The sequence below is a fragment of the Gorilla gorilla genome, chromosome 1 (genome assembly GCF_029281585.2).
Source record: "Gorilla gorilla gorilla isolate KB3781 chromosome 1, NHGRI_mGorGor1-v2.1_pri, whole genome shotgun sequence".
NCBI classification, from domain to species: Eukaryota; Metazoa; Chordata; class Mammalia; order Primates; family Hominidae; genus Gorilla; species Gorilla gorilla.
Window position 1 is genome coordinate 177,345,494 of NC_073224.2, and position 24,189 is coordinate 177,369,682.

General features: G+C 36.0%; 1 protein-coding gene across 13 annotated transcripts in view; it reads left to right on the plus strand.

The window, feature by feature from the left end:
* DOCK7 (dedicator of cytokinesis 7) overlaps positions 1–24,189 on the plus strand; it is a 239,067-nt gene that overhangs the window by 49,705 nt on the left and 165,173 nt on the right. For all 13 annotated transcript variants that reach the window (XM_019019154.4, XM_019019163.4, XM_055362977.1 and 10 more), the window contains exons 8-12: positions 7,881–7,947; positions 9,548–9,697; positions 10,893–10,973; positions 13,062–13,227; positions 19,061–19,203. In XM_019019154.4, coding sequence (XP_018874699.1) covers positions 7,881–7,947; positions 9,548–9,697; positions 10,893–10,973; positions 13,062–13,227; positions 19,061–19,203 — 607 coding nt within the window. The remainder of the gene's footprint in view (positions 1–7,880; positions 7,948–9,547; positions 9,698–10,892; positions 10,974–13,061; positions 13,228–19,060; positions 19,204–24,189) is intronic.

Here is a 24,189-nt window from a genome sequence, read left to right on the forward strand (position 1 = left end):
CAGAAGGAAAACTAACAAACAGAAAGGACATCCACACCGAAAACCCATCTGTACATCACCATCATCAAAGACCAAAAGTAGATAAAACCACAAAGATGGGGAAAAAACAGAACAGAAAAACTGGAAACTCTAAAACGCAGAGCACCTCTCCTCCTCCAAAGGAACGCAGTTCCTCACCAGCAACGGAACAAAGCTGGATGGAGAATGATTTTGACGAGCTGAGAGAAGAAGGCTTCAGACGATCAAATTACTGTGAGCTACGGGAGGACATTCAAACCAAAGGCAAAGAAGTTGAAAACTTTGAAAAAAAATTAGAAGAATGTATAACTAGAATAACCAATACAGAGAAGTGCTTAAAGGAGCTGATGGAGCTGAAAACCAAGGCTCGAGAACTACGTGAAGAATGCAGAAGCCTCAGGAGCCGATGCGATCAACTGGAAGAAAGGGTATCAGCGATGGAAGATGAATGAAATGAAGCGAGAAGGGAAGTCTAGAGAAAAAAGAATAAAAAGAAATGAGCAAAGCCTCCAAGAAATATGGGACTATGTGAAAAGACCAAATCTACGTCTGATTGGTGTACCTGAAAGTGACGGGGAGAATGGAACCAAGTTGGAAAACACTCTGCAGGATATTATCCAGGAGAACTTCCCCAATCTAGCAAGGCAGGCCAACATTCAGATTCAGGAAATACAGAGAACGCCACAAAGATACTCCTCGAGAAGAGCAACTCCAAGACACATAATTGTCAGATTCACCAAAGTTGAAATGAAGGAAAAAATGTTAAGGGCAGCCAGAGAGAAAGGTCGGGTTCCCCTCAAAGGGAAGCCCATCAGACTAACAGCGGATTTCTCGGCAGAAACCCTACAAGCCAGAAGAGAGTGGGGGCCAATATTCAACATTCTTAAAGAAAAGAATTTTCAACCCAGAATTTCATATCCAGCCAAACTAAGCTTCAAAAGTGAAGGAGGAATAAAATACTTTACAGACAAGCAAATGCTGAGAGATTTTGTCACCACCAGGCCTGCCCTAAAAGAGCTCCTGAAGGAAGCGCTAAACATGGAAAGGAACAACCGGTACCAGCCACTGCAAAATCATGCCAAAATGTAAAGACCATCGAGACTAGGAAGAAACTGCATCAACTAATGAGCAAAATCACCAGCTAACATCATAATGACAGGATCAAATTCACACATAACAATATTAACTTTAAATGTAAATGGACTAAATTCTCCAATTAAAAGACACAGACTGGCAAGTTGGATAAAGAGTCAAGACCCATCAGTGTGCTGTATTCAGGAAACCCATCTCACGTGCAGAGACACACATAGGCTCAAAATAAAAGGATGGAGGAAGATCTACCAAGCAAATGGAAAACAAAAAAAGGCAGGGGTTGCAATACTAGTCTCGGATAAAACAGACTTTAAACCAACAAAGATCAAAAGAGACGAAGGCCATTACATAATGGTAAAGGGATCAATTCAACAAGAGGAGCTAACTATCCTAAATATATATGCACCCAATACAGGAGCACCCAGATTCATAAAGCAAGTCCTGAGTGACCTACAAAGAGACTTAGACTCCCACACATTAATAATGGGAGACTTTAACACCCCACTGTCAACATTAGACAGATCAACGAGACAGAAAATTAACAAGGATACCCAGGAATTGAACTCAGCTCTGCACCAAGCGGACCTAATAGACATCTACAGAACTCTCCACCCCAAATCAACAGAATATACATTTTTTTCAGCACCACACCACACCTATTCCAAAATTGACCACATAGTTGGAAGTAAAGCTCTCCTCAGCAAATGTAAAAGAACAGAAATTACAACAAACTATCTCTCAGACCACAGTGCAATCAAACTAGAACTCAGGATTAAAAATCTCACTCAAAGCCGCTCAACTACATGGAAACTGAACAACCTGCTCCTGAATGACTACTGGGTACATAACAAAATGAAGGCAGAAATAAAGATGTTCTTTGAAACCAACGAGAACAAAGACACAACATACCAGAATCTCTGGGATGCATTCAAAGCAGTGTGTAGAGGGAAATTTATAGCACTAAATGCCCACAAGAGAAAGCAGGAAAGATCCAAAATTGACACCCTAACATCACAATTAAAAGAACTAGAAAAGCAAGAGCAAACACATTCAAAAGCTAGCAGAAGGCAAGAAATAACTAAAATCAGAGCAGAACTGAAGGAAATAGAGACACAAAAAACCCTTCAAAAAATCAATGAATCCAGGAGCTGGTTTTTTGAAAGGATCAACAAAATTGATAGACCGCTAGCAAGACTAATAAAGAAAAAAAGAGAGAAGAATCAAATAGACACAATAAAAAATGATAAAGGGGATATCACCACCGATCCCACAGAAATACAAACTACCGTCAGAGAATACTACAAACACCTCTACGCAAATAAACTAGAAAATCTAGAAGAAATGGATACATTCCTCGACACATACACTCTCCCAAGACTAAACCAGGAAGAAGTTGAATCTCTGAATAGACCAATAACAGGAGCTGAAATTGTGGCAATAATCAATAGTTTACCAACCAAAAAGAGTCCAGGACCAGATGGATTCACAGCCGAATTCTACCAGAGGTACAAGGAGGAACTGGTACCATTCCTTCTGAAACTATTCCAATCAATAGAAAAAGAGGGAATCCTCCCTAACTCATTTTATGAGGCCAGCATCATTCTGATACCAAAGTCGGGCAGAGACACAACCAAAAAAGAGAATTTTAGACCAATATCCTTGATGAACATTGATGCAAAAATCCTCAATAAAATACTGGCAAACCGAATCCAGCAGCACATCAAAAAGCTTATCCACCATGATCAAGTGGGCTTCATCCCTGGGATGCAAGGCTGGTTCAATATATGCAAATCAATAAATGTAATCCAGCATATAAACAGAGCCAAAGACAAAAACCACGTGATTATCTCAATAGATGCAGAAAAAGCCTTTGACAAAATTCAACAACCCTTCATGCTAAAAACTCTCAATAAATTAGGTATTGATGGGACATATTTCAAAATAATAAGAGCTATCTATGACAAACCCACAGCCAATATCATACTGAATGGGCAAAAACTGGAAGCATTCTCTTTGAAAACTGGCACAAGACAGGGATGCCCTCTCTCACCGCTCCTATTCAACATAGTGTTGGAAGTTCTGGCCAGGGCAATCAGGCAGGAGCAGGAAATAAAGGGTATTCAATTAGGAAAAGAGGAAGTCAAATTGTCCCTGTTTGCAGACGACATGATTGTTTATCTAGAAAACCCCATTGTCTCAGCCCAAAATCTCCTTAAGCTGATAAGCAACTTCAGCAAAGTCTCAGGATACAAAATCAATGTACAAAAATCACAAGCATTCTTATACACCAACAACAGACAAACAGAGAGCCAAATCATGAGTGAACTCCCATTCACAATTGCTTCAAAGAGAATAAAATACCTAGGAATCCAACTTACAAGGGATGTGAAGGACCTCTTCAAGGAGAACTACAAACCACTGCTCAAGGAAATAAAAGAGGATACAAACAAATGGAAGAACATTCCATGCTCGTGGGTAGGAAGAATCAATATCGTGAAAATGGCCATACTGCCCAAGGTAATTTACAGATTCAATGCCATCCCCATGAAGCTACCAATGACTTTCTTCACAGAATTGGAAAAAACTACTTTAAAGTTCATATGGAACCAAAAAAGAGCCCGCATCGCCAAGTCAATCTTAAGCCAAAAGAACAAAGCTGGAGGCATCACACTATCTGACTTCAAACTATACTACAAGGCTACAGTAACCAAAACAGCATGGTACTGGTACCAAAACAGAGATACAGACCAATGGAACAGAACAGAGCCCTCAGAAATAACGCCGCATAGCTACAACTATCTGATCTTTGACAAACCTGAGAAAAACAAGCAATGGGGAAAGGATTCCCTATTTAATAAATGGTGCTGGGAAAACTGGCTAGCCATATGGAGAAAGCTGAAACTGGATCCCTTCCTTACACCTTGTACAAAAATCAATTCAAGATGGATTAAAGATTTAAATGTTAGGCCTAAAACCATAAAAACCCTAGAAGAAAACCTAGGCATTACCATTCAGGACATAGGCATGGGCAAGGACTTCATGTCCAAAACACCAAAAGCAATGGCAACAAAAGACAAAATCGACAAATGGGATCTAATTAAACTAAAGAGCTTCTGCACAGCAAAAGAAACTACCATCACAGTGAGCAGGCAACCTACAACATGGGAGAAAATTTTCGCAACCTACTCATCTGACAAAGGGCTAATATCCAGAATCTACAATGAACTCAAACAAATTTACAAGAAAAAAACAAACAACCCCATCAAAAAGTGGGCAAAGGACATGAACAGACACTTCTCAAAAGAAGACATTTATGCAGCCAGAAAACACATGAAAAAATGCTCATCATCACTGGCCATCAGAGAAATGCAAATCAAAACCACTATGAGATATCATCTCACACCAGTTAGAATGGTAATCATTGAAAAGTCAGGAAACAACAGGTGCTGGAGAGGATGTGGAGAAATAGGAACACTTTTACACTGTTGGTGGGACTGTAAACTAGTTCAACCATTGTGGAAGTCAGTGTGGCGATTCCTCAGGGATCTAGAACTAGAAATACCATTTGACCCAGCCATCCCATTACTGGGTATATACCCAAAGGACTATAAATCATGCTGCTATAAAGACACATGCACACGTATGTTTATTGTGGCATTATTCACAATAGCAAAGACTTGGAACCAACCCAAATGTCCAACAATGATAGACTGGATTAAGAAAATGTGGCACATATACACCATGGAATACTATGCAGCCATAAAAAATGATGAGTTCATGTCCTTTGTAGGGACATGGATGAAATTGGAAACCATCATTCTCAGTAAACTATTGCAAGAACAAAAAACCAAACACCGCATATTCTCACTCATAGGTGGGAATTGAACAATGAGATCACATGGACACAGGAAGGGGAATATCACACTCTGGGGACTGTTGTGGGGTGGGGGGAGGGGGGAGGGATAGCATTGGGAGATATACCTAATGCTAGATGACAAGTTAGTGGGTGCAGCACACCAGCATGGCACATGTATACATATGTAACTAACCTGCACAATGTGCACATGTACCCTAAAACTTAAAGTATAATAAAAAGAAAAAAAAAAAAAAGAATTAATATAAACATTTCTAAAAAAAAAAAACAAAGTTTGCACTAAGTTACACATTGGGATACTAATTTTCTTTCTTTTAAAAAATTAGAAATTGGATCTTGCTGTGTTTCCCAGGCTTGTCTTGAACTCCTGGCCTCAAGCGATCCTCCCACCTTGGCCTCTAATTTTCTGAATAAGTAAATTAGCATTTCACTTTGAAAACCCAACCAGATATCAAGACTAGTATGAAACTATGTAATTAAGATGGTATAGTATTGGTACATGATTAGACAACTAGAGCACTGGAATAGAGGAAAGAGCTAGAAAAGTCTGTACTGATATATTCCCACTTTATATACAGTAGTACTCTACAAACATGTAAATATTTTGCCAAATGAATGCTGTTAATATTATGTAAAATTATTTCATTAAACATTTATTACTTCAACTAAAAAAAAAAGAGCTAAAAAAGGACCCACATGTTTATGCATTTTTGATTTGTAATAACAGTGGATGTTTTTTATAGTATGGGAAGGGTAATCCTTTCAATAAATTGGCAGGACAGTTGGATATCTGTTTCTCCCCCCTGCTTTCCTCTCTTTGTGTTTATCTGTCTTGTCTGTGTATGTGTTTCTCATATATATATAATTTGTATCATGGGAGGCAGTGGTCAAGTTTCCTATTTTCTTATCTATATATATGAATATATGTATTTTTTCATGAATATATATTTTCATGAATATATATATATATTCATATATATAGATATGAAAATAGGAAACTTGACCACTGCCTCCCATGATACACAAAATTTTTTCTACAGATTGATAATAGACATAAATGTGAAGGACAAAATGGTAAAGTTTCCAGAAGATAATGTAGGGATATCTTTATGATCTTATAGAAAGAAAAATATTTCTTTGACATGACACAGAAAGCACTACCCCTAGAAGAAAACATTGACACATTTTACTTCATTAAAATGGACAACTTTTGTTCGTCGAAAGGCGCAAGAGAAGATAAATCATAGAGAAAGAGAAGGTATTTCCAACACATATACTTGGCAGTGTGCTCATTTCTAGAATGCATAAAGAACAACAAATTGATGAGGAAAGAGTCAAACAATAAATAGAAAAATGGGCCAACCAAAAATATCCAAATGGTCAGTGAATAGATGAAAAGATTCCCATTAAAAATCCAGTGGGATACTCCTTATTTACTGGATTGGCCAAAATAAATGGACCGACAGTATCAAAAGGATGCAGAGTAGGTTTTGTAGAGGTTGACACATGGACAGGATCACCAAGATCTCTTTTCATTTGACTTGTAGTTGGGTTTTACTAAGGGATGTATCAGCAGGAAGTTAGAGGGTAGAAGAGAGTTCCCTGCTGAGTCACTTAGATCTGTTGCCTCTTTCTTTCCAAGGCCAGTTTCTGTGAAGGACCTTCGGTATAGCTATCCTTTCTAATTTTTGGTTATTACTTCCATGTTCTCTTTTAGGTCTATGGTTGGTAATGACTTGCTTTTGCTAGCCCCAGGGAATGGCACTCTCTGTAGTTGTTTCCTGAAGATCCTGTCCAAATCCTTGTAAATGTCCCTTTATTAAACTCTCACCCTAATGTAAATATGTTGTGTATTTTCTACAAGGTCCTCGATTCTCTTTTAATACCATGCAATGTGGAGCAGGGTTATTACAATGTCAGCACTATTGACTTTTTTGTCTAGATGGTTCTTTGTTGTCAGGGACTGTCCTATACAGCATAGTATGTTCAGTCATATCTCTGACTTCTAACTGCTAAGTGACAGTAATACTCCTGTAGTTTCGATAACCAAAAATGTATGTAGGTATTGCCAAATGTTCCCTTGGGGGCAAAATTGTCCTTCATTGAGAACCTCTACTCTAGAGTTTTAGTTAACCTCACATTATATATTATTTCATTCAACAAATATTTACTAGATGTTTACTGTATGTAAGTCATTGTTCTTAGAAATGAGTTAGACATCTCAATTAAGTATACAATTTTGCCGTATTCATATAATGGGAATTACTATGCCAGCATTAAAAAAGATGGTAAGAATAATATTTATAACGTGAAAATTTGTCCACAAAATGTTAAGTTAAAAAAGCAGACTACAAATTATGTATACTGTGACACTGTTTAAAAAATTTGGCAAGTGCATTTATGCATAAAGTCTAGATGGATTAGGCATTAAACTGTTAATTATGATTCTTTGGATGCTCCTGTTTTCCTCTGAATATTCTAATGTGTTTTCTAAGATTTTTGCATTGAATATATTATTTATAATCTGAAAAAGAAAACATTAGGCTTTTATTTTTAAAACTTATTTAAAAATGAACATATCTACATATATAAGTGACCATGTTAGAAAGTGATTAGTGCCTCAGAATGGACATAATATGTCATTAGGCTTTTAGGTAGTTTGAGTTTATTTGTAGCTGGATAAATTAATTAGGATTAACTAGAGAAGATAAGGTTGATTTAGACTCTGAACGATATGCATAGAAGAGTGTATTTCAGGAAGAAGTTTTAATATAGGCAAAGGCACAGGTGTAGAAAACTGCCAGGTATTGTGATAATTTAGTTTTGGAATCAATTTCTCTCCAACTGTGTATTTTATATTTATTTTAAAATTATTTTATCCTTTTTCTTCATAAAGGTTTGAAATTGAAATTGAACCCATTTTTGCAAGTTTGGCTTTATATGATGTCAAGGAAAAGAAAAAGGTAAGATTATATAATTTGACCATAGTTATTTGTCATAATCATTGGTTTCAGAAACCTGTTTGTTTTGCAAGATTGATTTTTTTTGAGAACTGTTAAACATAGATCTTTTTAAAAAGGAAATAGAAATTTAACTTATTAGGACTAGTTAAATATTTTCTTATAAATTACTGTAATTGAAAACAGGTTATTGTTTCACTGAAAGAGTTTTAAAAGCAAATAGCAGAAGCAACTTTAAGAAATAGAAAAGACAATACAAGAAAATCACTTTTGGCAAGCAGTACATAACAATAGGAATGACAATGACAGTGAATTTTTATTGACATGATTTTCAAATTCTCACCAGCACAAGCTCCGCCTCCCAGGTTCACGCCATTTTCCTGTCTCAGCCTCCCGAGTAGCTGGGACTGCAGGCGCCCGCCACTACGCCCAGCTAACTTTTTGTATTTTTAGTAGAGACGGGATTTCACCGTGTTAGCCGGGATGATCTTGATCTCCTGACCTCGTGATCCGCCCATCTCGGCCTCCCAAAGTGCTGGGATTACAGGCGTGTCAGAAAGTTATTTTACAACATTTCTTAATTTAATATTCTAAGACTAATATGTAGTAGAAACTTGAAGTGCTGGCCGGGTGCTTGTGGCTCACATCTGTAGTTGCAGCACTTTGGCCGGCCAAAGTGGGAGAATTGCTTGAGGCCAGGAGTTCAAGACCAGCCTGGGCAACATAGTGAGACCCCCCCCACCCCCATTGCTACTAAAAACAATTTAAAATTAAAAAAAGAAAAAAGGAAACTTGAAGTGCCTTCAGTGACTTCTGCTGCCAACACAAGACATATTATGGATTTCTTTAATGGAATTCTGCTCTAGCAACTTTTATTTGCTAACTCGAAACTGCTGGGATATTATTCATAAATTTTTTTAAAAGTCAATTTGGAATCCGTCATCTCAATGATAATTTCTTTGTATACTTTATTAGAGGTTACTTTTTTTTTTTTTGAGATTGAGTCTTGCTCTTTTGCCAGGCTGGAGTGTAGTGGCGCGATCTCGGCTCACTGCAGCCTCTACCTCCCAGGTTCAAGCGATTCCCCTGGCTCAGCCTCCCGAGTAGCTGGGACTATAGGCGCATGCCACCATGCCCGGCTAATTTTTTGTATTTTAGTAGAGATGGGGTTTCCCCATTTTGGCCAGGATGGTCTCAATCTCCTGACCTTGATCCCCTCGCCTCTAATTAAAAGAATTTGGAATATGGTTGTTTAGAATATGCTTATTATGTTTTCCAAATAGCTTGTTTACTTTTTTTACTTCGATTTAGGTATGTAAAGATTGGTCTCAGTGAAATATAAACTTTACATGAGAGTATAATATCCTACTATCTATAGATAAATAAGTAATTTTTTTGAGAATTATTTAACATGAATGTTTTTAAAAAGAAAATAGAAATTTAATTTAAGATTAAATGTTTTCTTATTATAATTACTGTAATTGAAAAGATTATTGTTTCATTGAAAGAGTTCTAAAAGTAAGTAGCAGAAGCAGCTTTCTTTTAAGAAATAGACACTGTAAAATGTACAGATTTTAAAGTTTAACATACTAATATTTTTTAGATTTCAGAAAATTTTTATTTTGACCTTAATTCTGAGCAGATGAAGGGGTTGTTACGTCCACATGTACCACCTGCTGCCATTACTACCCTGGCAAGATCAGCAATTTTTTCTATCACTTATCCTTCCCAAGATGTTTTTCTTGTAATAAAGGTGAGAATAATGTTAAATATATTTGTTTATTTTGTAGTGTCTGTATACTTGTCTGTCAGTATTATAAACTTTTCAAGGGCAAAGATTTGACCTTTACATATTTTTTTCATCTTGATATTCTTTAACACAATATTGGACATACACAGTAGGTGCTACCTAATTTTTCTTGAACTCTTTATTAGAATTCTCCAGTGAAACAGAACTAATAGGAATTATATATATATCTTATATCTGTTTTGATTATTGTAGTTTATAAATACATTTTCATATCAGGAAGTATGAGACTTTCAACTTTCTTCTTTTTTCCCTAAATTTGTTTTGATTATTCAGGGTCTCTTGAGTTTCCCTATGAATTCTAGGATGGGTTTTTCTATTTCTGCAAAAAAAAAAAAAAAAATCATTGAGATTTTGATAAGGATTGCATTAAGCTTATAGATTGCTTTGGGTAGTTTTGACATCTTAATGATATCAAATCTTTTCAATCCATGAACACAGGATTTCTTTTCATTTATTTGCGCCTAATTTAACTTCTCTCAGCAATGTTTTATAGTCTTCAGTGTATATAGATCCTTTACTTTCTTGGTTAAGTTTATTTGTAAGTATCTTACTCTTTTTGATGGTATTATAAATGAAATTTTTTTTTAAATTTCCTTTTTCGATTCCTCATTGCTAGTATGTAGATTTTGTATCCTGTAACTTTGTTGAATTCATTTATTAGTTCTAACAGTTTTTTGTGTGGCATCTTTAAAGTTTTCTACATAAAAGATCATAGCATTTGCGAGATAATTTTACTTCTTCCTTTCCAATTCAGATGCTTTACGTATTTTTCTTGTTTAGTTCTCAGGCTTGGGCTTCCATTACTATGCTTAATAGGTGAGGCTAAGGTGGGCATTCTTGTCTCGTTCATGATGTTAGAGGAAAAGCTTTCAGTCTTTAACCATTGAGTATGATGTTAACTGTGGGCTTTTCATGTATGGCCTTTATTATGGTAGTTTCTTTGCATTACTACTTTGTTGAGTGTTTCTGCCATGAAAGGGTACTGAATTTTGTCTAATGTTTGTTCTACAGCAATTGAGATGTCATATATTTTTTTCTGTCATTCTGTTAATGTGTTATATTGATTTTCGTATATTGAACCATCCTTGAATTTCAGGCTTTTAAAAGCTTAATCTTAACTTTTTTTTGCCTTTGACAGCTAGAAAAAGTCCTACAGCAAGGAGACATTGGAGAGTGTGCAGAACCATATATGATTTTCAAAGAAGCAGATGCCACCAAGGTAGAATGTTATGCTTCTCATTTCCCCCACATTATTACTATTGTAACTTGGGAGAATGCTATTCTCCCAATAGCATTTTATATGCAATAGCAATTAATAGCTTTAATATGCAACAAAGCATATTAAAGAATTTTACTAGTACTATTTTTTTTCTGTTTGCCCACTTCCTGTCTTCCTTTCTTCTTTATTTAATTTGTCACCTAGCCTGTGTCATATGTTTCATATGCTGTGGTATTCTTTAAAAATCTCTTCTATCTCAAAACTCTTTACATTTTTTTCTTCATGGAGAGAACTAAATTAATTCAGTTTAACTCCTGAATTATTAAAGGTTTTCTTTATTTATAAAATAGTGATATTGACAGAACTTTTCCTACCAAAATAGAAGTATTCTTGGCTTCCATCTGACTGCAGATTATTAAGGAATATAGTAAAAATATAATAGTCTTTAAAAAAAGAAAATACAGCCTTTTTTTGCCATCAGATGGCTAATTTCTAGATTTTTTTTTTCTTTTGAGACAGAGTCTTGCTCTGTCACCCAAGCCGGAGTCCAGTGGCAGGATCTTGGCCCACCGCAACCTCTGCTTCCTGGGTTCAAGTGATTTTCCTGCCTCAGCCTCCCAAGTAGCTCAAATTACAGGCATGTGCCTCCACACCCAGCTAATTTTTGTATTTTTAGTAGAGATGGGGTTTTACCATGTTGGTCAGGCTGGTCTTGAACTCCTGAACTCAAGTGATCCACCTGCCTCAGCCTCCCAAAGTGGTGGGATTACAGATGTGAGCCACCATGCCCAGCCTAATTGCTAGAATGTGTATAAACTTATAAAAGCAAAAAAAAGTTGGATAATTAATAACAAATTTCAGATACTATGGGTTAGCTACAAGAATACAAGTGATCTTTGGATCTTTGAACACAAGATTTAATACTGGAACTTCTGGGAGAAGTATGCTTGAGGAATACTGGGTAAGCAACCCAAACCCAGAAAATGTTTTGCTATTTTCCGAAGATTCATAACAAGAACTGAGCTTTTTCTGTAGATCTGAGCACATGATATTTTTTTCTTGATCCTTGATTACCTGGCTGAACTAATGGTTAAAGTATAGTATTCTGGCTGTCCCCCGGTTGTCATTTTACATTAAATTTGCTCTGTTACATAGTGCTCTTAAATATACTAGCAGCTTATTCCGCTCTTTACTTATATTTACATACACTGATAGAAGTAAGTATACTTGAAATATACTTAAAATAAGAACTGTTTTAAGGGTATAGTAGAGATAGTAATAAATAGTGCTATCATTTAGTTATCATTTCATCTTTTTCTAGCCCTGAGTCCCAAGGTAGGACACTGTCATTAATGTATACTTCAACATCCCATCTGCAAAGAGTATATGAGAGAGGTAGTATAGGTTTTCAGTCTTGAGTGTTGATTGGCTTTTGCAGGCCACCTCTTGATGTTTGTTTCAGGAGTAGCCTAAAAGTTGAGCCAGCCTCAAGATGTCTTCCAGATATGCTTGTACTATTAAATATTTGGACTGTTAGTCTTTTTCCAGCTTTTAGTCTTCTTCTGCTTTCCTTTTTACTTTTTAATTTCCTTATTTTGTTACAACTCTGAGCTTGTTTATCATTGGCCTATTCGTGCTTCCCCACTCTTAACTCATGGTTGTTATAAGTTAGGGACTATTTCAAATGTGCTCAGCTACTTCCATCTTTTATAGAGTAACAAAATTTAACAAATTATAACCTAGAATATTTTGTAGTTACCAGTTGCTGACTAGACCATGGTTATACTTCCTAAAACAATACTTGCAATACATAATACATGTTTGGTACTTGCTCTCTTCTCCCTAGAATAACATAATCACAAATAGAAATTTCAAAGACCTGCTTTGTACGTACATTTGTAGAATGTGTTGAGTTTGTTCACTGGTTAAGATATTGCACTAATACTTTATCTCTGTAGGGTACAGATTTTTTTCTCATCTCTGCTGAGAATTGAGACTTCTCATCCTTTTCCTTTATGTAGTATGAAATAGCCTTTAACTGATTTCTTTCAAGTATAATCATATAATGTATAAAGTTCTGTTTTGCAGAATAAAGAAAAACTGGAGAAACTGAAGAGTCAAGCAGATCAGTTTTGCCAAAGACTTGGGAAATATCGCATGCCTTTTGCTTGGACTGCAATCCATTTAATGAATATTGTTAGCAGTGCTGGGAGTTTGGAAAGAGATTCTACAGAAGTAGAAATCAGTACTGGAGGTAAGAGTGTTTCATACAAAACATTTCTAAATGTTTACTTTTTTCTTTTTTTTTTTTGAGATGGAGTCTCTCTCTATGGCCTAGGCTGGAGGGCAGTGGCACGATCTTGGCTCACTGCAACCTTTGCTACCCAGGTTCAAGCAGTTCTCCTGCCACAGCCTCCTGAGTAGCTGAGATTACAGATGTGTGCCACCATGCCTGGCTAATTTTTGTATTTTTAGTAGAGATGGGGTTTCACCATTTTGGGCAAACTGGTCTCGAACTCCTGACCTCAAGTGATCCGCTTGCCTCGGCCTCCCAAAACGCTGGGATTATAGATGTGAGCCACCATGCCCGGCCTCTTTTTTCTTATATAAGCTTGTTTCATTTGTAGACTCTGCAATGTAATATTGCATAAAAAGGATTTTCTTTTTTCTTTTTTTTGCCTTTTTCTCATTTAACACCATTATTAAGATATAATTCACATACCATATAAGTCACCAATTTAAATTGTACAATACAGCAGATCTTCAAATATCTCATTTTGTTTTTGATTTTTTATAATGTTGATGAGGAAACAAATTGATTCCTGGCTGGAGCTACTGTCTGTGTAGAGTTTGCATGTTCTCCCCAAGTCTGTGTGGGGAGTTTTGGGTACTCATTTCCTCCCAAATCCCAAAGCTGTGTGCATGAGGTTAATTGGCATGTCTTAAGTGGTAGCAGCTTAAGGTAACATGGGTGCGTGTGTGTGAGTGCACCTGTGATGGAATAGCGTCCTGTCCAGGACAGGTGCCTGCCTGTCGTGTGGGACCCCTATTGACTTTGGTATGTATAACATCATATCACAGGCTGAAGAAGAGATGGGGAGCCAGAGAATGAGACATAGGGTTTACTGAGGGAACTTAAATGCAGAGTGGTGAGCTGGACCGAAAACCACAGCCACTTGAAAAAGCATGCAGTTTATGTAGCATTTTCACTTAGCATCCTCCCCCTAGTAACTTCCACCTGGAAACCCTCATTTAACACAAAACAAAGGGCCTTGATTCCATGTATGGCCTAGATTTCACTGGATGGGCTAGAAGTTCAGATGTCCTTATCCTCATAGATAAGGAATGAGTCTTCAAGTTTGGCCACTCCCACGTTCCTTAGCTCGGAACTCCGAATACACATTCTTTTTAGACCATAGGGTCATTCTCAGGGTTTGCTTAAGTTACTGCTATCAGGTGTATTTGCCATACACTGCCTTCTTTCATGCGCTGCTGGAACAGGCTTCGGCCATTTGTGACCCTGAACTGGGATAATTGGGTAAATAATTATCCTACTTATTTTTATTAATCTTTCTTAAATGTATGTACAGTGCACATTTATTTGAACGTTTAATATTAGAAGTGTTTTGAATATTTAGAAGTTTGGTTAAGTTTTTGTGACCAGAAATATGCTGTAGGGACTTAACTCTTGCTTATATCGATTAGCATGTGGTAAAATTGATTTGTTATACAACGTGTTGCTTAAAGTCACAGTTTTGAAGAACTGATCCATGATGTTAAATGAGGACTTACTGTACAGTGTTTTCTTGGTATATTCACAGGGTTCTGCAACCACTGCTACAGAATACTTCTGTATCCATCTTGGAACACTCTTGTACCCATTAGCAGTGGTCACTCCTCATTCCCCCAGAGTCTTCTAACCTGTCCCTAAACAACCTTTAATATATATTCTGTCTCTATAGATTTGTCTGTGCCAGACATTTCATACAAATTGACTTGTATAATATGTAGTCTTTTGTGGCTAGCTTCTTTCACTTACCGTAGTGTTTTTCAGGTTCATCCATGTCGTAGCATGTATTGGTATTATTTCTTTTTATTGCCAAATGATAGTCTGTTGTATTGATATACTATATTTATTTATCAGTTGATTTGGGTTTTCTACTTTTAGTTTATTATGAATAATGTTTCATAGTGTTGAAAAGTCATTTACAAGCTTTCGTGTGGACATTTTTTTTCTTAGATATGTAGATATATAGCTAGGAGTGAAATTGCTGGGTCATATGATAATTCTGTGCTTAATCTTTTGAAGGACTGCCACACTGTTTTCCAATTTGGCTGCACCTTCAAAAATTCCACTAGCATTCCACTAGTGTGTGAAGGTTCCAGTTTCAGCATATCTTTACCAGTGTAACATATTATCTGCTCTTTGATTATAGTCATTCTAGTGCAAGTGAAGTGGTACTCATTGTAGGTTGGATTTACCTTTTCTTAGTAGCTAGCGATATTAAGCATCATTTTGTGTGTATTGGCTATTTGTGTATCTTTCTTGGAGTAATAGGTATTTTTAACCTTTGCTTATTTTTTAATGGCTTTGGTCTTTTTATTATTTATTAATAGTTGATGCCTATTTTTTAAATGGGGTTTTAACCTTCTTGGCATTGAGTTGTAGGAGTTCTTTATATGTTCAAGATGCAAATTCCTTGCCTAATATATGATAGCAAAATTTTCTTCTAGTCTGTGAGTTCACTTTTCTTGATGGTATTGTTCATAGCACAGAAGTTTTAAATTTTGAGGAAGTTATATTTTTCTATTTTTTTCTTTTGTCACTGTGCTTTTGGTGTTTTATCTAAGAAACCATTATGTAATATGAATCAAAATTTACTTGTATGTATTCTTGTAAGAGTTTTATAGTTTCAGCTGTTACATTTAGGTTTATAATAATCCACTTTGAGTTAATATTTGTATGTTGTGAGGTAGTCCAATTTCATTCTTTTTATGTGGATATCCAGTTGTTTCAGCGCCACTTATTAAAAAGGCTATTCTTTTCCCATTGAATTTTCTTAGATCCCTTATTGAAAGTCAATTGACCATTCATGTGGGATTTATTTCTGGACTTTCAATCCCATTCCACTGATCTGTATGCCAGTGCTTTACTGCAGGGGTTCCTAACCCCCAGGTGGCGGACAGGTACCTGTCCTGCCTGTTAGGATCCGGGCTGTAGAGCAGTAGGTGAGCAGCAGCTGAGCTAGCATTATCGCCTGAGCTCTGCCTCCTCTCAGATCAGTAGTGGCATTAGATTCTGGTGGGAGCATGAACCCTATTGTGAGCTGCACATGCAGGGGATCTAGGTTACGTGCACCTTATGGGACTCTAATGATAAATGTAATGCGCTTTAATCATCCTGAAACGATCCTCCCAACCCCATCTGTGGAAAAATTTTTTTCCATGAAACCAGTCGTTGGTGCCAGAAAGGTTGGGGACCGCTGCTATACCATATTACTTTACCTTTGAAGTAAGTTTTGAAATTGAGAAGAGTGGGTCTTCCAACTTTTATCCTGTTTCAAGATTTGTTTTGGCAATTTTGGGTTTCTTTTATTTCCATATAAATTTAGGACCAGCTGTCAGTTTGTACACAAAGGCATCTGGGATTTTGATAGGGCTGACATTGAATCTCTAAGTCAATTTATAGATTGTTGCCATTTTAACAATTTTAAATCTTTGAATCTATGAACATGAAGTTTTTTTCATTTATTTAAATCTTTTTCATTTTTTTCAGTGTTGTGTCATTTTCAGTGTACAAGTCCTTCTCTTGTTAAATTTATACCCTAGTATTTTATTGTTTCTTGATAATATTTTAAATGGAATTGTTTTCTTAATTCTGTCTTTAGAATGTCCATTTCTAGTGTATAGAAATAAAATTGACTTTTGTATATTGATCTTATACTCTGAAACCTTTTTGAATTTGTTTACTAAATTTGAATTATTGTTCGTTTTTTTCCCCAGATTTTTTAGGATTTTCTGTATACAAAACCATGTCATCTGCAAATAAAAAGTAGTTCACTTTTCTTTTTCAGTCTGGGTGCCTTTTATTTCTTTCTCTTTTCTGTCTTTATTAGAACCTCTTCTGCAATGTTTTAGAAATGACAAGAGTGGATATCCTTGTCTTATTCTTGACTTTAGGGAAAATGCAATCAGTCTTTCACCATCAAGTATGATATTTGCTGTTGGCTTTTCATAGATGTATTTTGGTAGATTGAGGAAGTTCTCTTCTATCTCTAATTTTTAAAAGTGTCTTTATCATGAAAGTCTGTTAGATTTTGTAAAATACTTTTTCTGCCTCTATTAAAATTATTTGTCCTGTATCCTTTTAATGTGGTGTTGCATCGAATGATGTGGTTTTTGGATGTTGAATTAACCTTAAATTCCTGGGAAAAGTCTTGCTTGGTCATGGCATGTAATCTTTTTTATGTGTTGTTGGAGTCTGTTTGCTAGTATTTTGTTTAGGATTTTTGCATCTATATTCATAAGGTATATTAGTCTGTAGTTTTTCTTTCTTTTGATGACTCTGTTTGGTTTTGGTATCAGGGTAATACTGGCCCCATAGAATGAGTTGTGAAGTGTTCCTTCCGTTTTTTTGGAAGGGTTTTTGAAGGATTGGTATTCTTTGAAAGTTTGGAAGAATTCACCAGTGAACCTGTCATGGCCTGGTCTTTTCTTTGTGGTAAGTTTTTTCATTACTAACTCGATCTCTTTACTTGTTTTAGGTCTATTCACATTTTCTTTCATCTTGAGTCAGTTTTAATATAAATACTTTGTATCTTTCTAGAAATTTGTCCATTTCATCAAAGTTATCTAGTTGGTGTCTAAATCTAAGTGTTGGCCTACAGTTGTTCATAGTATTGCTGTATATTCCTTTATTCCTTTTACTCTGTAAAGTCTGTAAATGATATCTCTTCTTTCATTCCTGATTTTAGTAATTTGAGTCTTTTTTTTTTGGTTCATCATTTTAGCTAAAGATTTGTCAGGTTTATCTTTTTGAAGAAACAGTTTTTGGTTTAATTGATTTTTCTGTATGGTTTTTATAGTTTCTATTTTCCTTATTTCCACTCTGCAGTTGCCTCTTGTAGCCTTCTGCTGGTTTCGGATTTTTTTTCTCTTCTTTTGTAGTTCGTAGTTTGTTGAAGTCTGAGGTTATATTACTGATTTGAGATAGTTCTTTTCAAAATAGACATTAATAGCTGTAAATCCTCCCCCGAGCACTGCTTTAGCAATGCTTTGGTATGTTGTTCTTGCATTTTCATACATCTTAAATACTTCCTAATTTCTATTATTCCTTCTTTTTCCATTAGCTGTTTTTTAAATGGGCTATTATACTTACATACATTTGTGAATTCCCCAAATTTTCTTCTGTTGTTCATTTATAGTTTAATTCTTCTGTTGTTGGAGAACATTTTTATATGATTTTAATCTCTTTGAATGTATTGTATCTTGTTTTATGGCTTAGTATATAGACTGTTTTAGAGAATATTTTCTAAGTGCTTGACAAGAATGTATATTCTGCTCTTGCTTAGTGTACTGTAGTGTAGTGTAAATGTCCATTAGGTCTACTTTGTTTATAGTTTTGCGCAACTAATCTATTTCCTTGTTAATCTTCAGTCTAGTTCTGTTGGTTTTAAATAACAGGATTATCTTGCAAGTACTTTGAATACAAATTATCTTACAATTCCCTTTCAAACTAAAGAGCTAAGACTGAGGGAAGATTAACGATGACTAAAATTTTCATGTGGTAAACATTTTGTAGTAAATGCATACTTCCTCTACAGCTGCTCTTTGTGGCTCATCATTGGTCATGCCCATAGATCTTTGCATGTTAGAAACTTATTTTTACACCTGTGATGTTGTAAAAAGACAACCAGAAGATTTAGGTACTTTGTTACTAACCTCTCCAAAAGCAAAATTCTCCTACTATACTTGATATGCTGAGTGGGTAATTTTCAATTTAGTAGATTCTTCCTTGTGTTTGGAAAGCTACTTTAAAACAAAATTTAACTTCTATGAAAATGAATTTTTTTTTAATTCTTTTGTAGAACGAAAAGGGTCTTGGTCAGAGAGGAGGAATTCTAGTATTGTTGGCAGACGATCACTTGAAAGGACAACAAGTGGAGATGATGCTTGTAACTTGACGAGCTTTCGACCAGCTACTCTCACAGTGACAAATTTTTTTAAGCAGGTATTGTTCTGTCATGTAGGAATTTTGGGGAGATGTTTGTGCATAAATTTTTTTAGTTTCAGAAAGGTAGTAATTGTACTATACATGTATGGGAGGGTGATTCCAAGAAACTTAAAAACTTTAAGAATATAAATAATAAAAGCAACTATAAGAATGAGAAACGATTTATATTGTTCCTATTATTTTAGCATTATATTTATTTAAATGTTGAAATGTTGACCATGACTAATAATGCATCAAAATCCATCTTTCATACCTGTATCCTGTTTTTTTTGTTTTTTTTTCCTTGAGACAGAGTCTCGCTCTGTTGCCCAGGCTGGAGTGCAGAGGCACGATCTCGGCTCACTGCAACCTCCGCCTCCCGGGTTCAAGCAGTTCTCCCTGCCTCAGCCTCCTGAGTAGCTGGGATTGCAGGCGCCCACCATGCCTGGCTAATTTTTGTAATTTTTAGTAGAGACAGGATACTAAATGTTGGCCAGGCTGGTCTTGAACTCCTGACCTCATGATCCACCCTCCTCGGCTTCCCAGCTGGGATTACAGGCGTGAGCCACCATGTCCAGCCTGTATCCTATTTCCAAATTGTTAATAGTGTAACTTTTCTTAAACATTGGTTGTTTATGAATTTTCTTTATGAGAATGAGTATGTGGCCTACATGTCTTCCCCACACAAGTATTTCTGGCCTAAACTACCATATTCATAATATGTGAAATAGAACTTTCAGGCCCTAGGAGTGCATTTTGTGCTAAAATGAGGTCAGTGTTATTTTTAGAGGTGAATGTATGGATCCAAGACGTTCTCTATCAAAGATACTTTACTCTTTGCAAACCTGTTCCCTTCACTTTTAACCATGAGTCAAATCTGTATTTTTCCAATGCCAGTCATGATTCTTAATGATAATGAAAAACAGCTTAGTAGATGACACCCAGGTTAAAAAAGAAAAGAAAACATGAGTAGAATAGAAAAAATAGTGCACTGCATGTAGTAAGGTTAAATATTGCTTTAGGGAGTTGTTCCCCCCCTCCCCCTTTTGTATGAGTGTACACATGTGTGTATGTATATACTAGATTTTGATGTAAAATGGATTCTGTGTCATGAATCAAGATCAGAAAATTTTGAAAGTCTTTGTTGTAAGTGACTAGGTGACTAGAACCATATAAGAATGGGGAGAAAATTTGTATTAGCATAACAAACTGAAGTAGTACATGTTTTGGAGTGGATTAAGGGAAAATGCTAATAATTCCTTCAAAATTCCATTTTCTGAGAGGTTATTCTGAGTAAGAAGAGGAAATCCTGGCTTACTGATATCTCATAACTTGAGAGGGCAAGAATTGAGGGTAGACCTCAATTGAATGGACCTTGAATAGACAGATAGCAATCTACTTGAAGTCCCCTTCACTGTTACATATCAGTAGTATTCATGGGCATCTGCTCTGAGAAACTCATAGGAAAAAAAACCAGTGATAAATGTCTCAAATGGTATTGGTTTTTTTATTATGGACAGTAGTAAAAGAGAGTCTAGAGAAGACTATGCTTGCATAAAGTGATAGAACAGATATAGCTAGGAAATGGGGTAGTAGATTTGCTACAGTGACACAACCTTGCAGGTATGTTACTTCCCCCTCTTTCTACTTCTTCAGCTGCTACACCACTTCTGTTGGTATTTCCACAGCTTTCTTTTCATTTCTTCAGCCTGCTGTTTATCAATAAATTGGTATTATAAGCATAAATCAATAAGCCATCTACCCCCTATCTATTTATCCAACCAGTATTTTTTGAGCATTCATCACCATACTCTGGACACTGTTTTGAATACTGTTACTATAACTGGGAAGTAGCACAAAATGATTATGAAAACTTAAAAATAAATGATTGCTGGAAACATGGAGCAGTGGAAAATGTTTACAGTACAGAAACTGTTTAATATGGTTCTGTATTAAAAATTTTTAACCATGAGCATATACTATTTTTGTAACTATTTTTAAGTAGCTAGAAAATTATGCATCAGGCAAATGCAAATTAAGTTAAAAAAAGAGATTACCATTTTAATTAAGTAGAATTCAAGGCACAGATTTTTCCCTAAATGAGACACATAAGGCAGTTTTTTCTTTTTCAGTTTATGAGCGATTACTGTCTACAGTAGGGATATAGTAATCATTAGTGTTTATGTACAGATTTAAAATGTATTGGCCAGGCATGTTGGCTCATGCCTGTGATCCCAGCCCTTTCCCAGCCCTTTAGTAGGCCAAGGCCAGGTCGCTTGAGCCTAGGAGTTCAAGACCAGCCTGGGCAACATGGTGAGACCTTGTTTCTGGGTTTTTTGTTTTTGTTTTTGTTTTTGTTTTTGAGTCTTGCTCTCTCACCCAGACTGGAGTGCAGTGGCGCAGTCTCGGCTCACTGTAAGCTCCGCCTCCTGGGTTCATGCCATTCTCCTGTCTCAGCCTCCCGAGTAGCTGGGACTACAGGCGCCTGCCACCATGCCCGGCTAATTTTTTGTATTTTTAGTAGAGACAGGGTTTCGCCGTGTTGGCCAAGATGGTCTCGATCTCCTAACCTTGTGATCCGCCCGTCTCAGCCTCCCAAAGTGCTGGGATTACAGGCGTGAGACGCCGTGCCCGGCCGACCTTGTTTCTATAAAAATAAAAAATATTAGCGGGGCACGTTGGTGTATACCTGTAGTCCCAGCTACTTGGGAGGCTGAGACGGGAGAATTGCTTGAGCCCAGGAGGTTGAGGCTGCAGTGAGCAATTATAATGCCACTGTATTCCAGCCTGGGTGACAAAGTGAGGCCTTGTCTCAAAATAAATAAATAAATAAAATGTGTGAAGTCAAAATTATTAGAAATACATAGATATTTAAAAAAAAAATCAAACCCACACGATAGTTTTGAAGACATTTGTTCTATTTGTTGACAGATATATGTTATCTATTTTTTTCAGTGGTACAGGACAGTAAACAACCAGTGTAGAGGAAAGGGTATCAGCTAGACTGCTCCAGTGAACTAGGCTCATTCACAAGTTTGGAGGTTGGCTGAGATCAGCTAATATAGGCTGACTTCTACTGGGAAGACAGAAATGACTCAGCTCTGTGACATGTCTCTCAAATTCTACTCTCAACTTCTAGCAGGCTAGCTTGGTCATGTTCTCATAGCTCTGACAAAAGTTCAAGAGAGAGAGCAAACTAAATTGTGCAAATGTTTTTCAAGCCTCTGTTTGCATCATGTTTGCTTACTGGCAAAGCAAGGCATGTGGCCAGGCCTAGGGAGGGAATTGTGCTTCACTCACCAAAAAGGCATGGAAACAGGGAGTAAAGAATGGAGACCAATAAGTACTGAAAGAGAAAATATAATTTAATGGGTGAAATAGAAATAATGAAGACTAGAAATAATCTGAATATATTATGAATAAGGACCATTTAAAAATTAATTTCATGTGTTGGCAACTTGGTCTCAAAAAATTTATATTATTTCTGTATGCACAAGAAAAGAATATACTTTTTCAACAACTGATGGAACATTTACAATAATTAGTTATATTGGGTCACTGAAGAAACCTTGTAAAGTCAGATTTTCTAACCATAACTCAATAAAACTAAAAGCTTTGTAAGTTATTAATAAAAAACTATAACCACTTAGAAATTAAGAATTATTTTTTCTAAATAGTGAGATAAAAGAAGATCAATTCTATATCCTTGTTTAGAATATAATGATGAAGAGCAAATGGGTTGTGGCTCAAGGTGAGTTGACAGTAATAAAGTAGTCTCAAATATATGCATTACCAAATAAGATAAAAGAACAATATATGAAATATGCATAAAACAATAAAATCTCAAAGCAGGAAGATTGGATTGATAAAATCTAAAGACTGACTCTTCAATAAAAGAAAAACTCTAGCTATTTTAATTGTAAGAAGAAAAAATATTAACATTAAATTGAACATTTGTGTTAATCGGCTATGAGTAATTTGTTTTGTGTTTTTCAAGGTCTCTTCATATTGGTTGAAGTCCTTTTGGAGTTTTCTTTCTGGCCTTAGTATGAGGACAGTTGTGATTTTCCTTAACAGTAGTTTCTTCCTCCTCCTATTCCTCCTCCCTCTCCCTCCCTCGTCTAAATCCTTCCTCCCTCTTCTTCCTCTCTCTTCCTCCTTTCTTCCTTCTTCTCCTCCTCACCTTAGCCAGTGCTGCAGATTTTGCATTGGAGAAATTTGTGATATAAAGTTGAAAACACAAATATGAACTAAAGAGTAATAAATTTATGAGACTCAAGTATTTTTATTAGTTTGCTTTTTGATTCTGTTTTATGTCTGTGTTCTTATTTTTCTCTTCTCTTTTTCATCTATCTCTAACTTGTATTGGTTTTCTTTCCTTTTTTTTTTTTTTTTTTTTTGAGACGGAGTCTTTTTCTGTCGTCCAGGCTGGAGTGCAGTGGCGCGAACTCAGCTCATTGCAAGCTCCGCCTCCTGAGTTCACGCCATTCTCCTGCCTCAGCCTCCTGAGTAGCTGGGACTACAGGCGCCTGCCATCATGCCCGGCTAATTTTTTTTGTATTTTTTAGTAGAGACAGGGTTTCACTGTGTTGGCCAGGATGGTCTCGATCTCCTGACCTCATGGTCCGCCTGCCTCGGCCTCCCAAAGTGCTGGGATTACAGGCGTGAGCCACTGCACCCGGCCAGTAACTTGTATTGGTTTTCTATATTTGAGAGTATTTTGTAATACTTTATAGGCGTAGATAATGGACTATAAATAAGAAAAAAGATAGTGGTATTATTAAATCTTAGTAAAATTTGAAAGCATAAAAAAGGAAATAAACTGGTATGATATATTTATAATCATAATTATTTTAATTTAATTTAATTTTTTATTCTAACTACATTGTAGGCATAAGGGCATGCTTACTAACTATAAATTTATTTTTCATCATATATATATCTTTATTTATTTATTTATTTATTTATTTATTTTTGAGACAGAGTCTTGCTCCATCACCCCAG